This window comes from Nilaparvata lugens, chromosome X (genome assembly GCF_014356525.2).
Source record: "Nilaparvata lugens isolate BPH chromosome X, ASM1435652v1, whole genome shotgun sequence".
Lineage (NCBI taxonomy): Eukaryota > Metazoa > Arthropoda > Insecta > Hemiptera > Delphacidae > Nilaparvata > Nilaparvata lugens.
The window spans coordinates 104,099,512-104,115,460 of NC_052518.1; the positions used below are offsets into that span (position 1 = coordinate 104,099,512).

At 34.9% G+C, this 15,949-nt stretch overlaps 1 protein-coding gene across 9 annotated transcripts in view; it reads left to right on the forward strand.

The window, feature by feature from the left end:
• Nucleotides 1-15,949, forward strand: part of LOC111044940 (phosphatidylinositol 4-phosphate 5-kinase type-1 alpha) — a 153,881-nt gene that overhangs the window by 113,034 nt on the left and 24,898 nt on the right. For 7 of the 9 annotated variants that reach the window (XM_022330206.2, XM_022330212.2, XM_039442919.1 and 4 more), the window contains one exon: nucleotides 2,393-2,595. In XM_022330206.2, the coding sequence (XP_022185898.1) occupies nucleotides 2,393-2,595 (203 nt within the window). Of the gene's footprint in view, nucleotides 1-2,392; nucleotides 2,596-9,288; nucleotides 9,317-15,949 lie in introns of all 9 variants that reach the window. The other 2 variants (XM_039442921.1, XM_022330207.2) reach the window with 1 other exon arrangement.

Genomic DNA, 15,949 nt, shown 5'->3' on the forward strand with positions numbered 1-15,949 from the left:
TTAATGTGAAATACGTGCGCAAAGTTCCTCTGATGCACTCAAGAAACCATTCCGCCCTCGCCTGCGGCTCGTACGTAAACGTTTCTTTCGGTGCAGCAAACTGTCACTTTGCGCACTAGTTGCACAAATAACTATTATCACAACGAATGAGTTTCGGCTGATTTTGTCCCCTGATACAACAAAGACAGTTCACTGAACGTTGGTGCAAATGAAAAGTAGCCATGATTAATTAACAGCCATGATGAAATTGATCCAATTGAAAACCAGTTTAGAACTTTTAAAGATATAAGAAAAAATAAGGGAAGTATGCATCACAAACGCAAATCAACAGTACTGCAAACATAAACAAAAATACGCCTATATTGCAGATAATACTTCACTTGTACCCTTGTACAACTTAGTTGTGAGATCAACTACACAGGTACACAATCCTACTTCATAACACTGAATAATATTTGAGTTTATAATATAATATTCTTCATTCATCAGACATATTTTTTTTCTTATTTTTGATTCATTAATTAATAAATTGCATCAGTTGAGAACAGCTATACAGACCTGTTCCACAAGACTAATTCAATATGGTAATCTAATTTATTTAATATTTGAGTTTATAGTATAATATTCTTCATGAGTCATATTTGTTTCTGATTCATTTATTAATAGATTACAATAGCTGTCAGATCATCTACAAATGCCAGTTTCAAAAAACAAATACAATGTTCTCATTTTGGCTAACCTGTTCAATTTACAAATTACATTAGTTGTGAACCTCATCCATCATTCCTATTGAGTTTGATTTTTCATCGTCAGCTTGACGATGTGATCTGTATGGCCATGAAACCATAGTCCTCTGTATAGGACTACTTCTACTAGAATTATTTAAACATAATATAAGTTCATTCAATATCAAGTAACGTTTCAATGATTTGATAAAAAAATGGTACTTGATAAAATGTATTGTGTTCCAATAGTCCTCTACTAAAAGTATACATGTGGTGACGACAAAATCTCTGTGTTTCCATTTCATTATGTAATATATCGTTTCATAGGTTCTGCTATATTAATAGTGACTCGTTGGAATTCTCAAGTTTTGCTAATTCATTGATATACGCCGATATGATTATGTATTAGAAAATTGGGAGACTAGAAACTAGTAAGTAGCTTCATTTATTTATGTATTCAACAGCATTTGAAGTACTGCAATTTCATATTTAGTTCTGTAATTTTTTTGATTAACATTCCTTTTGCATTCAACATCTTTGTAGCTATTAAATGAATTCTCATCAATTCCATGTTGAGATTGATTGATTGATTGATTGAGTACTTTATTTATGTAGATTACAATATAATATACTGGCTTATACACTTATATACAATAGCTTACAATACAACAAAATTATAGATGAATTTACATGATATAGACTAAGAAAATAATTATTGAACTGTATATGATATGAAAAAGCAATTTGTAATATAATAACTATAGATAATAATCATATTGTTATGCATCTACATAAATTGGCGGAGCTTTGGACATATCAATGTCCATTCTTCGGAAAGAATATTAAAAATATCCTCCCCACTAACTCTCTACCAAAGAAACATAATATAGAGAGAAAGAAACAAGAAGGTGAAGAAGGTTTTTCAAGAAGAAGGTTCAAGGTTTAAAACCTTGAATGGTTTAAACCTTTTAAGGTTAAAAGTTTAAAATTAACAAGAATGTTTTTCATCAATTTCATGTTTCATTTTAAACTGCTTGTTAATGATCACTTTTCAATACCTATAGTAGGACATAGAAGTCTGATTTCTATGATACAAAAGCTTTTAGCTTCTACGCACATATATTAGTGGATCGCTTTCGGACGCCATGTCCATCTTAACACTTCACTCAAGAAGAGTGAACAGGCTCGCTTCGTCCGCCAAAGTTTCATGTGGAGTGGGCATTCTCCAATATTGACGATGGACATGGCGTCCGAAAGCGCTCCAAAAATGTGAGTAGAAGCTAATAGCTTTTAATAATAAATATCAGGATGTAAATTGATGAAACGCTGTATATGCAATTATTTACAGACGTATAGTCTTGTAGGGTTGATTCGCCAATTTGTTTTTTTTCTTTAGGGCTACTGTTGAATATAAATAAAAATATAAAACTGTGTACTCTTTTAAAATTGTTTAGTGACAACATGTTTCGGCTATATGATGCCCTTATATAGTCAATAATGTGACTAAACAATTTTAAAAGAGTACACAGTTTTATATTTTTTTATAGTCTTGTAAAGTGCACTGAAGAGAATAAATAAGTGATTTGATTTGACTTCTAGGTCGTAAACTCGTGATTTAAGTATTGGAAAGTGATGATTGAATAAATGTTGGCTTGAAACTTTTACAGTATATCAGAAGTTCGGTTAGAATCGCGAACTGAGAATAAGTCTTCGCTGAGTGTGGAATCGGGATCATCGACGTCAGGATTTGGGTCGGTGGTGACAGGTCGCCATCTTACCTGGACCCCGCCTTGCTCCGTGGAGGGCTCCACCCCCACTTGGACTGAAGGGACGCCCAGCTTCACCGAATCTTCCAGCTCTGGAGACATAGGTTAGTACCGCACTAATTAAAACATTGAATTGTCTTTTCTTCTCTAGGGCTATTCTTAAATATAAATAAAAATAGAAATCTAAGTACCTTTTTTAAAATTATTCAGTCAACATGTTTCGGCTATATCATGCCATTATGTTGATAATAGCATCATATAGCCAAAACATGTTGTCACTAAACAATTTAAAAAACAGTACTCAGATTTCTAGTTTTATTCAAAATATTGAAATATTATCAATTCCATTCCGACAAAATCGTTTAATAATAATGATAATAAATACGGGGTCATTTTTTCAACCTCCTATCGACCATAAATAAAAGAGGAATATATATACATTTTCGTTTGTGCGTAAATTTCCGCAGTCGACTACGGCAAGCATTGTTGACATTCATATTGTCCAAATTTCAAGTGTGCTTAAACAGCTGATCAAATAACTTTTCATTATTTGTGTCTATTATTCAAGAATAAAAACATTTCTAATAATATCAACATATTGCCATTTGAAAGTATAAAAAAGTATAAACTCAAGATCCCCCATTAAAACATAATTGAACATAATCTTTTAGGTTATTTAGACAAATTGAAATCCACCCAATGTGGGATCCTCGCCCTGTCGCGGTCGACGTCGGCATTTACGCACAAACGAAAGCCCAGCTTTAGGTGTCATCTACAGTGTGAAAATTTAACACTGGAGATGATACCATAGGAGTTGAATCATGTTTGTAATTTTTGATGAATTTGTGATATTTTTAGACAATATTCCAGTGCTTTATCGTGGATAAATATCACTATGTCTCACTAAAAACAGTATCTGAACTTATGATTATTGAAAGAATAAGACGTTGATGTAGTCAATACCACTATATTTGTTCAAAAATTAATTCACATTACAGAACCAGGTTTCATGGTAACACCTACCACATCTTCAGCTGAACTAATGTGGGTGTTACTTCCACATCATGGTAACAAACAACATTAGATCAGCTGAAGATGTGTTAGGTGCTACCATGAAACCTGGTTCTGAAATGTGAATTAATTTTCCGACATCACTCACGCTCAAAATCACTCATAACGTAAATTTGAATCATTCTTAGGTAGATTTATAGTGAACTATTGCCTTTTGCTTGCAACAACTAATAACGCTCTGCAACCAAAAAGGGTTGTGTGGCAGAGAGAGCCTAGAGTCCTAGCTCTGCCCTTAATAAAGTCAATTATTCAATTCAACTAGCTCTTGGCGGGAGGATCAATTAAGGCGGCCATGTCTCGGGGCCCTATAATTCGACAGCTATTGATGATCTGACCGCACCGTTTGGTGGGGATGACTAGCTGTACAGCTCCGTGAAGATCACCCCTACAGTTTCTGTCTGTCTTATGATATGTGATTGGAGGTTGAAAAAATGACAATCGTACTTTGATACTTAAACCAGGCTAGGACTCTCCTAAGTTAGGACTCTCTAAGCTAGGACTCTCCTAAGTTAGGACTCTCTAAGCTAGGACTCTCCTAAGTTAGGACTTTCTAAGCTAGGACTCTCCTAAGTTAGGACTCTCTAAGCTAGGACTCTCCTAAGTTAGGACTCTGTAAGCTAGGACTCTCCTAAGTTAGGACTCTCTAAGCTAGGACTCTCCTAAGTTAGGACTCTCTAAGCTAGGACTCTCCTAAGTTAGGACTCTCTAAGCTAGGACTCTCTAAGCTAGGACTCTCTAAGCTAGGACTCTCTAAGCTAGGACTCTCCTAAGTTAGGACTCTCTAAGCTAGGACTCTCCTAAGTTAGGACTCTCTTAAACTAAGACTCTCCTGAGTTAGGACTCTCCTAAAGGTCTCTGCTCACTGCACCGTATCATACTAGGACCGGTATAGGAACGGCTCATGCAACAAAAAATAGTTGACGTGTATTATTGCCTGGCAAGTCCATAACCGTACCGTATAGGAACGTACCATGACCGGTCACCGTACAATTTCTCGGCGAGAATATTTTGCTGGTTACGTTCCGTTTACGTTCCGTTCTTCAACCGGTGTATAGCCGCATATGTATCGCGTTGTTGACCCGGTTGCATCTAGTTATAGCCGCGTATGTATCACGTTGTAGGCCCGGTTGTAACTAGACTAGTATGCGCATATGTGCTATGTGTAGCAGAAGTAATGCAGAATTGTTCATTGCTAGACATGGAACAATACACAAGTGCGCGCTATGGATGATGAAATAGTATATTACGCTACAAGCACAGAAAGTTAGTGTTTACGGTATGAGGATAGTTTCCCGGGCGAGGCTTGCTTCGCCCGGGAATATGTTATCCGAATACCGTAAACACCATTCTGAGAGAGTCGCGTATGATATTTTTCGCCACACTACAGGTATAGCTGACGCCAAAAAGTTAGGTAGTTTCGTGGGTCTCTTGTGCGTCCCAACAGCTGATGTTGTCAAGTAGAGTTGTCATCTAGCTTGGCTTAGGTGATGATTTTTAAATCAAAGGTAACACCATGTGACCCACGAAGCCCCCTAACTTTTTGGCATCAGCTATATAAGAATAATAAATCGAAAAAAATGTTTTATGAGGGGGGGGGAAACTTTGATGTCTCATATCTCAAGAACTAGACGTCGTAGGGTACTCAAAGTGGGGTGGAAATTCCCGATCTCACCCTCCTGAACACAATGCACAATATTGCACAGTTGTCCAAACACATTTTCAAAAATTTTCAAAAAGCGGCCGGAAAGGGTACTCTTTCCGGCCTTAGCCTGAAAGAAGCATGTTCTGACGTCAGACGAGAGTCGTCTGCAAACAATGTCTTTCAGAACTACGGAGGGACTGGAAAACAGCTGTTTTCTGTGCAGTGTGGCGAAAACCTTATTGCATGTGTACACAAGTATGAGTTATTGTTCAACTCACAGCATCCGAAGTGCATGGATTCTACCGAGAAAGATTTTCGTTTCCTTAGAGCATCATGAATCCAATAACATCGGGTAGACGTTTTGAGGTTTCTTTCTTCCTCCTCATCCAAAATAATGGCAATCATTGCTAGTTCCCTTAAGGCAGTGCAAAGGCTAAAAATAAACTTTCTACTGGTGATATTTTTTAAAGTTTTTCGATTCAAGCTATCAAAATGAAAAAGTTTTCTCAGGAAAACATTTTTTCCGATCATTACTTTTTGAGATATGAGCGCCTAAAGTTTAAATTTTTGGGACAGAACATTCCGAATTCCGAGAGAGATAAAACAATCAGATCTAGAGGATGGATTCTTCATGGTATTGTTTATCCAGTAAAACAGAAATTTTATGAAAATATCAATTTTTGAGAAAGTTATTCAATTTACTAAAAATGACCAAAAATAACTTTGTCGAGTTATTTTTTGGCCATTTTCGGTAAATTGAATAACTTTCTCAAAAATCCATATTTTTAGAAAATTTTCATTTTATTACATCAACAATATCATGAAGAATTTAGCCTCTGAATCTCATGGATTTACCTCCTACCGAATTTGAAATGTTCTGTCCCAAAAATTTAAACTTCGGGCGCTCATATCTCAAAAAGTAATGATCGGAAAAAAAATGTTTTTTGAATTACTTTTGTACATTTGCTCATTGAATTACATTTGTACACACTCTCGCGTGTCACACCTCACGGTATATAACGAATGCCTGACTTTAACTAAAAATAACTTTTAGTTGAGTTATTTTTAGTAGATTAAATAACTCTCTTAAAAATTGATATTTTCAGAAAATATTTGTTTTACTAGATCAACAATACCATGTTACTTATCTCAAAAAGTAATGATGGGAAAAAAATATTTTCCAGAGAAAACTTTTTTATTTTGATAGCTTGATGATATACAAATCGAAAAACTATGAAAAATATCACCAGTAGAAAGTTTATTTTTAGCCTTTGCACTGCCTTAAAGACAGCTTATTTAGAGGCATAGTTTAACCAACTGATCACATTTCAACTAACCAACTAAAGATAGTTTAAAAACTGAACTGCTACACCAGCATGGATGACGTGTTCACTGAGCTTATAGTACACATGCTTATGAACAGACATGTACTGTGCGCCAGTGGAAGGGGTATGCACGTTCATTATACGCGTTGTATACCCGTTATAAACGCGGATATAACCCGTTTATAACGTGGATGTAATAACGTTGTCGATACGTAGCAGTGGGCATTGGCATGCATGTTACGTGCCGGTCACGTTCCTGTAACGTTCCTATTAGGGATGGGTATCGAAAGACAAAACATCGATGTTTTTTTCCATCCTAACATCGATAAGTGAAAAACATCGAACAGTAAACATCGATGTTTTTGAACATCGATGATTTTAAACATCGTTTATCGCCCTACGTTTTTATGGATGATACTATTAGTCCAGTCAATATAGACATAAAAAAGGGGGTGTGCTTGCAATTTATATTGTAGTTCTGATTTTTTAATATATTATTTGGGTACATAAGAGAAGTCCAGAACCAATTTCTTCATGCAAGATTTCCTTGTGCTAGATACAAAATAGCCCAAAAACCTCGTATTTTCGGCTCATTTTCCAGTTTTCAGCTATTTCTGCCAAATCTCTCCCAGATTATATAATTCTGAAAGAAATGAGATCACTCGGAACTCTCTATCTCTAATGAGTACTTTGTTATAATTTTTCAAAAATGAGTAAAATTTGAAGAAAAAATCAATTTTGATGAATTTTAGTTTTTAATCAACAATATCTTCCGATTGTTACAATTTAGATGTATATTTCAAAATCCCTCTAGGCGTATTTTTGTGCTATACAATCTGAGATCAGGTAGAGCGCTCTATGTCATATAGATTTCCAGGTATACCTGACAACAATGCTCCTTGTATTGTGGAAAACACCTAATTTTTAGCTTCAACCATCATCACCATCTACTTTGTCCTCACATTGATATTTCTCACAATGACATAAGTTCATGGGTAAGAATCACCCGTTAGATGCAATTAATTTCAGTATTTCCTAGTAGAGGCACGCTTAAGGACACCTCAAGGATCAAAATTTCAAACACATAACTTTTGACACAATGCTCAGATTTCATCGTACTACACTTCATCCTTCTCGGTTCGTCACGGCGGTTTGAAATCATGCATAATAAGTCAAATTCGGTCGAAAAATGGAAAGTTTATTGTTGAGTGTACTTAAGCCCATATTCCAATACACAGAAAATGACCAATTTCTATATTCAAAGTTGCATGTCTTGTAAAATACTTCTGATAAAATTTCCAAATCTAGTGAGAATGTGGAAATTGTCCCCCTCTACCCACTCCAATAAATAATACTTTCGATTCCAAAACATCGATGACCGATGTCTAGGTAAAACCATCGATAAGTGAAAAACATAGAACAGTAAACATCGATGTTTGATGTTGATACATCGATGTTTTTAAACATCGATGTATCGATACCCATCCCTAGTTCCTATACTGGTCCTAGTATGATACGGTGCAGTGGGCAGACACCTCAAGTGTCATTAGCAAATTATGTCCGGCTGGTATCTTTCTCGGGACTCCAGCCCGTACACCGTTGGTATGCCAGCTTTCAGCTGGTTGTATCAGCTTTCAACAGCAAACTAAGGTTCTACCTCATTGAATTGTATGGATAAATTTATTGATGAAGTTTTTGAAATCATGAAGTCACACCAATCTATCATTTTCATTGAATAAGATAATTCCCTACATCTGATGAATGTATCTAGTTTATTTGAGATGAATGTACTTATTGGAATTGAATCTGTATGCACTATGGTGTGTTGGATAAAATATATATTTTTTAGACTGAGAATTTACATTTTACACATTTCTCTATTTGCACACTAATATTAGTAAACTCTACAGTTGTCGCTCTAAAAGTTCATCTATTGTGTACTAGAATATGCACTCTCACTTCTAAATTAAATTTTAAGCTCTTCAAATTATAATAAACTTCATAAATATAAGATCTTTTGCTTCCTGACATTTTATAAGATGAAATTCAATTTTCTGAAAATACGTCTTTATTGAAACTATAAACTGACACCATTTAATGTTGTTTCTCGTACGTAATCATGTTACAATAATTATTTTCTCTCCAATTATTAAAATGGCAAGAATCAGGGAACACACTGGAAGAAAAAATTGAGTTTCAATTGAAAATGAGTGTGTATTTGCTGTTTCAAATTATACTTCATTGCCGAATTCTGTATATCTAATGCGAGTTTTTTTTATAATCTACAGCCTTTCATTTCAAATATCCAGTTTTTATCATGAATTGTCTAAAAAGTGCTAAATAATCTATTTATAAACTTCATATAAAATAATCACATTTGATTCGTGTGCACAGTGCTATTGATTGTAGTTTTCTTTTATTCGTTTTCTTGTTTTAAAGATTTAAATTCAATCTTGTTTACATTTATTTTTAAAGTTTGTGATATTTGTTTAAAAGTTTTTAACGTGTATCAGGTTTTGAACTGCTAATATTTTGTCAATTTTAAGTTGATCTGGTTTCTCAATTCTTCCTCATAAGTGTATGAATCTGCTATTCTATCTGAAACCCTTTGTTTTGATGAAAATCGAAGTTATCCTATATATTTTCTATAAGATCTCATACGAATGTTGACTACTTGTTCGTTCCCATTCTAAAGTATGAACCTTTTAAATTAAATTTTAAGCTCTTCTCATACAACATGTTGTTTTTTTACTACCAAGTTTTATCAAATTTGATCGGAACAGTTGGGTAAGAGATCCATGCTTGTTCCTACAGAACATAATAATATTGTAAAAAAAGGCCTGAGTGAATGTAAACTAGAGTCAATTTATACAATATCTGTTTATACAGTCGAACTTCTGATTAACGAAAGTGACTTGTGATACTTGAATATATCTTGATATGATTTAAAAACTAAGGGTTTATGACTTGATGCGGTTAAGTGATTCAGTTTTTTTCTTCTGTATTCTATTGGATCAAAATATTGATGAAATAAAAGACTCACAATAGTCTAGTAAGCTTCAAGCTCTTTTGTACAATCTATTCATAACTTTATTTCTGTAAATATTATTTAATTGTATATTAATACAAGGAACAAATAAATTCGAATTTTTAATTTGAGACTCACAATACAATACTATGATTGGTGACAATCACCGCTACTTTGAGTACTATACTCAACTGCTTTCAAACACATTTTATTCTGGATATTCTTGTCCATCTTATATTTTTTCAATTTTAACAGAGAGAATTCTGATTTTCTATGAATAAATATAGAAAATATTTGTGCTTTAGTTTGAAGAGTCAAAACCATTCTAATTATTTGTATTTTTTTATTGGTAGAATAAAATATAATGCTGTTCTCATATCTAAGTCAATTTTTGTGACAAAAAATAAGTTTAATGAACTTATCTTTGATATCTTGTCTTGGAAGATATTTCTATTCTTAAAGGTTATTCATTTATACTTAATCGTTTCAAAGAAGTTCGACTGTCTATTTTGTATTATTGTACATTTATTTATTTTTGAAAACCATTTTCAATCACTCCTTAACAATACAGTAGTCCAAATTATAAAATATATTATTTACATAATTAATTAAAACTCTAAATTATTAAGTATGTTCTCTTTTACGAGTATCTTGCTCCTGTAGCGATATTCCCTTTTGAATTTAAATAACAATATTATTATTATTAATCCATAATCTGGAATTGCATTTTGAATAGATTGATGATAAACTATAATTACTAAGTAGTTGTTTTGCTGTAGCAAACGCAGATAGCTGTTTTGCTGAAACCGCCTACCATTACGTTAAGTTCAGTTCATTCCGCTCTATTCTCATAATTATAAAAATATATATGTTTTTATGCTTGATAGTTCAGCTTTGCATGCGCTCTGCTGGTTTATTCTAGTCAATAATTAGAAAGTACATTTTCTCCTACATATTTAAAGCATGACAAAATAAATGAAACATTCATTTGTATTCACTCTGTTTTTACTTCAAGGCATGACAAACTGAAAGACAGTTTGTATGGGAAACGAAGTTTGGTTATCCAATTATTAAGGCTTTGCAAAGGCTAAAAATGAACTTTCTATTCGTGATATTTTTCCAAGTTTTTCGATTTGTATATCATCAAACTATCAAGATGAAAAAGTTTTCACAGGAAAACATTTTTTTTCCGATCATTACTTTTTGAGATATGAGCGCATGAAGTTTGAATTTTTGGGATGGAACATTTCAAATTCGGTAAGAGATAAATTCATGATATTTAGAGGATATATTCAGATATATTTTTAGAAAATATTTGTTCTACTAGATCAACAATACCATGAAGAATATATCCTCTAAATCTCATGGATTTATCTCTTACCGAATTTGAAATGTTCTGTCCCAAAAATTCAAACTTCAGGCGCTCATATCTCAAAAAGTAATGATCGGAAAAAAATGTTTTTTGAATTACTTTTGTACATTTGCTCATTGAATTACATTTGTACACACTCTCGCGTGTCACACCTCACGGTATATAACGAATGCCTGACTTTAACTAAAAATAACTTTTAGTTGAGTTATTTTTAGTAGATTGAATAACTCTCTTAAAAATTGATATTTTCAGAAAATATTTGTTTTACTAGATCAACAATACCATGAAGAATATATTCTCTAAATCTCATGGATTTATTTATCTCTTACCGAATTTGAAATGTTCTGTCCCAAAAATTCAAACTTCAGGCGCTCATATCTCAAAAAGTAATGATCAGAAAAAAATGTTTTCCTGAGAAAACTTTTTCATCTTGATAGCTTGATGATATACAAATCGAAAAACTTGGAAAAATATCACGAGTAGTAAGTTTATTTTTAGCCTTTGCACAGCCTTAAGGTGCGTGCGTACAGACTTATGCGCCACGAACACGCGCATTCCACTCCTCATCAGCTGATGCTATTCTTATTATATCTGTATCTTCACATTATATATTATATCTGTATGTGTACAGAAATAGTAAGTTACAAATATAATAAGCATAACTGATGCCTACATCAGATAATGAAAAGTGAAGTGTGTGTGCTCCTTGGCGAATAAATATATGTTCACATCTTTTGTACGTTGATGTGATATTATGCGGTCATTATCTATCATGCTCTGTAGACTGTTCTAGAATGCTAACCATCACATGACTGTGGAATATTTGACGAATATGCTGCCTAGGCCACACTCTTGTCAAGTCGCTTGCGAAATGGTCTCGGCATCCACACTCTCGCGCTCGTTGTCATTTGTACGCACTTGGCAAGAGTGTGGCCCGGCATAAGAGTCTATAGTGAGGTCCACGTTATAATGGCAGAGGATAAAGATAGGAGAATAGCGATGCCGACTCTCTGCATTAATTAGTTATATTTCTACACTGTCAAAAACATCATTGGCATCGTTGTGGACCTAGGAAAGGATAGTACCACCGGCTTTGTTGAATGATAGACAAGGATAGCAAAACCAAAGTTGATCAAATACTGTCATTATAACGTGGACCTCACTATAGATCACTGTTACCCCTTCATCCACACTCGCGCTCGTCGTCATTTGTACGCACTTGGCAAGAGTGTGGCGCCGGCATGAGAATCTGAATCACTGTTACCCCTTTGATTGAATGAGTTTGAATTATGGATAGGACATATGAATTTGTCTGACTTTTCCGTGGAAGTAGTTAATGAATGAGCGTTGAAACATGGATATGATTTTAAACGTTTGATCCTCCTGCTTAATTCGTGTCCTGTAAGAATGTTATTATAAAATAACATAATTGGACCCTGTTGTACCACTCTATGGTTGTTATCATCCTATTCCATCATCGTAGAGCATTGGAACTTGTAAACAATTTCAAATGGTCGTTGAAACCTTACAATAAATTGAAATTGTCAATGCATGCTGGAAAATGGTATGTCGATGTTTAGATGGTAATTTGGTTGAGTAGAATCTTGAAACTCGGGGACATAAATAATAGCTCCATGTTGGACTGGTTGAGTGTTGTATTTCACATCTAGACTTTTGCAACATGAGTTTCTGTAGTGAGATTCATTCGAAAAGTAAACATTATTTGAATGGCAAGTGTAGGCATTATAAATAAATAAATAAATAAATAAATAAATAAATAAATAAATAATTTTATTCATGGAGGCAACAGGTAAAAACCCATTTTGCCTCCTTCACACATTACAATCATATATATATATATATATATATATATATATATATATATATATATATATATAAAAGCGAAATGGCACTCACTCACTGACTGACTGACTGACTCACTCACTCACTCACTCACTCACTCACTCACTCGCAGAACTAAAAATCTACCGGACCAAAAACGTTCAAATTTGGTAGGTATGTGCAGTTGGCCCTTTAGAGGCGCACTAAGAAATCTTTTGGCAATATTTTAACTCTAAGGGTGGTTTTTAAGGGTTTAAAGTTCGTCTTTTAACATGTATATTCTTCTTCTCCCAATCTCTTAATTATAATTGAAATTTCCATATCGTATATCATATGTTACTATAGAGCTATAATCTAGATAGAGTACCTCTTCGAAACAGTTGTTAACTGGCAACTAAATTAATAATTTTGTCAGGTTGGCATTAAGTTGAGTTGACTTTGTTAGGTTGGCACCAAGTTGAAGATTTAAATGCATTTATCGCGGAAAAATTGATTGGGCACTGCTACTTCAATCCTGGAAATATTATATTACTAGCCGTCAGGCTCGCTTCGCTCGCCATATCCGTTTAGCCAGACGTTTAGTCTGGACCCCCGACTGGATTGTCCTAACATATGATAAAAATGCTCAAATGAAAAATGCAGGCGAGCGAAGCGAGCCTGCTGATCTCATTCTTGGACGATCCAGTCGGGGGTCCATGGGGCGGAGCCCCCTGGCTATACGGATATGGCGAGCGAAGCGAGCCTGACGGCTAGTACACTATACAATCCAAAAATGTATTTTAAGAATTAAGTATGAAGAAATGTTAAAAAACAAGAAATGTAATGTAAGTGAAATAATAAGAAATGGAAATTAAATGAATCAAAAATACTAACAAAAGTATGTCAAATGAATGAGAATGAAATTAAATATAAGATTTTAACAATTTTAGAAAACTTGAAATCAATAATTATTACTGTATTCAATTAATCAATTATCAATAAACTACAATAAATTAATCAATAGGCCTGAAAAATAATTATTCAATTGATCAATAATTATCAATAAATCACAACAAATAAATCAATATTTATAATGAGAAAATTGCAAAGGTAATTAATTAAACCCTGAACTTTAAAACTTAATAAAAGTCTGTTGATTCAAGTTTAGCCTACAATGAAAAGAAAAATAGAATGTCTGTGAATCACTACCACATAAAATTAATGAAAGAAAGAAATGCAAATCACGAAATGACAAATCACATAATATTATCGACTAGATCGCACGCCATCCTACGGAATTTGTACGGGGAGAACCAAAAGATATCCAAGTGCTGAGAACAACTATTGAAAATTCTCTGTGCTCTATTCAGAGGAGAGTTATAATGACTCACCGTTCTGGAGCGTGAGATATGAGAAGAAAAGGTCGAACGGCCTTTATTATTGATAGGAAAGGCTGACAGATTGGGATAAGATTGACTTTGGAAACTTCAAGATACTCGAGCACTTGTTCCTATCCTGTTCACGTATGTAACAAATGATTGATTATTCTAGAAATTAATGTTGACAAGCGATTGTGAGGTCCACGTTATAATGGCAGTGGAGAAAGCGTTGCCGATTCTCTGCCTTGCCACTGTATTCTATAGAGTAGCCGAATGTTCGCCGATTCTCTGTTTTGTCACTGCCTTCTTTTGGGGTCGGGCTGGTGCTGAGACCCTGAGGGGCATGGCCCTCGGGCTGAGACCCTGAGGGGCATGGCCCTCGGGCTGAGCTCTCTTGGGATTCGTTCTGGCTGCCGTCTCAGGAAGTACTGGATCCACCAGCCGTGGCTCTCAAGGTGTATGGAAAACGCCAACCAGGGGGAACCATAGCACACTTGATGACTATGTGACTCCCTGGGAGTAACCTAGCAGTACATCTAGGTGAAGGCTCCAGACTATGGGAGGTTCATGGCTTGACCGAGTTGCCAGAACTCTCCGTCCCTGGGAGTAGCTGGGCACAGTGAAGTATCTGATGAAGTTCTTGGAGTTACGTACAAGTTTTCTTTTGCCGACATGTAGTACAATTATGTTATTTAAAATAGTTATTTGTATATCTAGAGTGAAAAGTACTGTTTTTTCCCCCTGAGGGAAAAGTTTGAAGCCCGAGGGCAACAATTTTCCTGAGGGAGAAATAACATTTTTCACTGGTGATATACACAACGTTTTTCCTCCACCTACATTTTTATAAAACTGCAAATAAAATTATTTTTAAAAACGTACTTGACCAAACAATGTGTTACAACATAATCTAAAAAGTAAACAGAAAAAGCTGGCTTGTAATCACAGTTCTCCGCCGACAGCGCTATACGCTATCTGTCGGCAAAAGTTGTAACAACAATGGCCGCCACAACTACAGCTATGATGAAGTTCCCGTTTCAAATGTGATTAGTTAATGAGGAATATTCGTTGACTGGTATTCTGAATAACATGGAATAAAAATAATTTTATACATTTTTTTTAGTATAGTGATATGAAGTTTGTAATAATTTTAGCATACAAACATAAATTTCATATATTGATCAAATGTCTGGTTGAGGTATTGAATTTAGCTGGTTTAATGACTACTCTATATGCTTCCTCATATGAGCTTAGACCTTCTAACCTATTTCAAATGTAAGGTTTTAAAATAGAGATGCTTCTCATGTTATTTAAATGGAGTTACTTTACGCTCTAGGGAGTTTTCCTGTTTTTTCCTCCCGAGAGCGAAAAAGTGACACTTTAGTATTATGTTCCAGGGAGTAAAGTAAGCACTTTAGACAGTAGGTGGAGGAGAATATTATTTGTACCATGTATTCTTCTGTGCAATAAACGATTTGATTTGAGTTCGGGGCCAGACTATGGGAACATGGGTACCCTCGTCTCTGGAAGTTGCAGGCATGTGAAACCCCCGGGAGTCCAGAAGTAGCATGTTCAAAAATCCTCTCACTGGTCCTTTTTTCCGAAACGCTCGTGCCCCCATTTGGGCTCCTGTGTGGTGGATGTGCAAGCGCCCGCCTCGGAGACGTATACAATTGGGAGCCACGAGTATTTTTCTTGGTCTGTAGACGAGTTGGAGGATACGTCCGGGCTTGCCCAGCCCACGTACCGCCGGAACTGTAAAGTGGTGGTTCCACTCATTGCAGGCTAAACTCCTCCGTGATTCTCGCCTACCGACTTGGCAG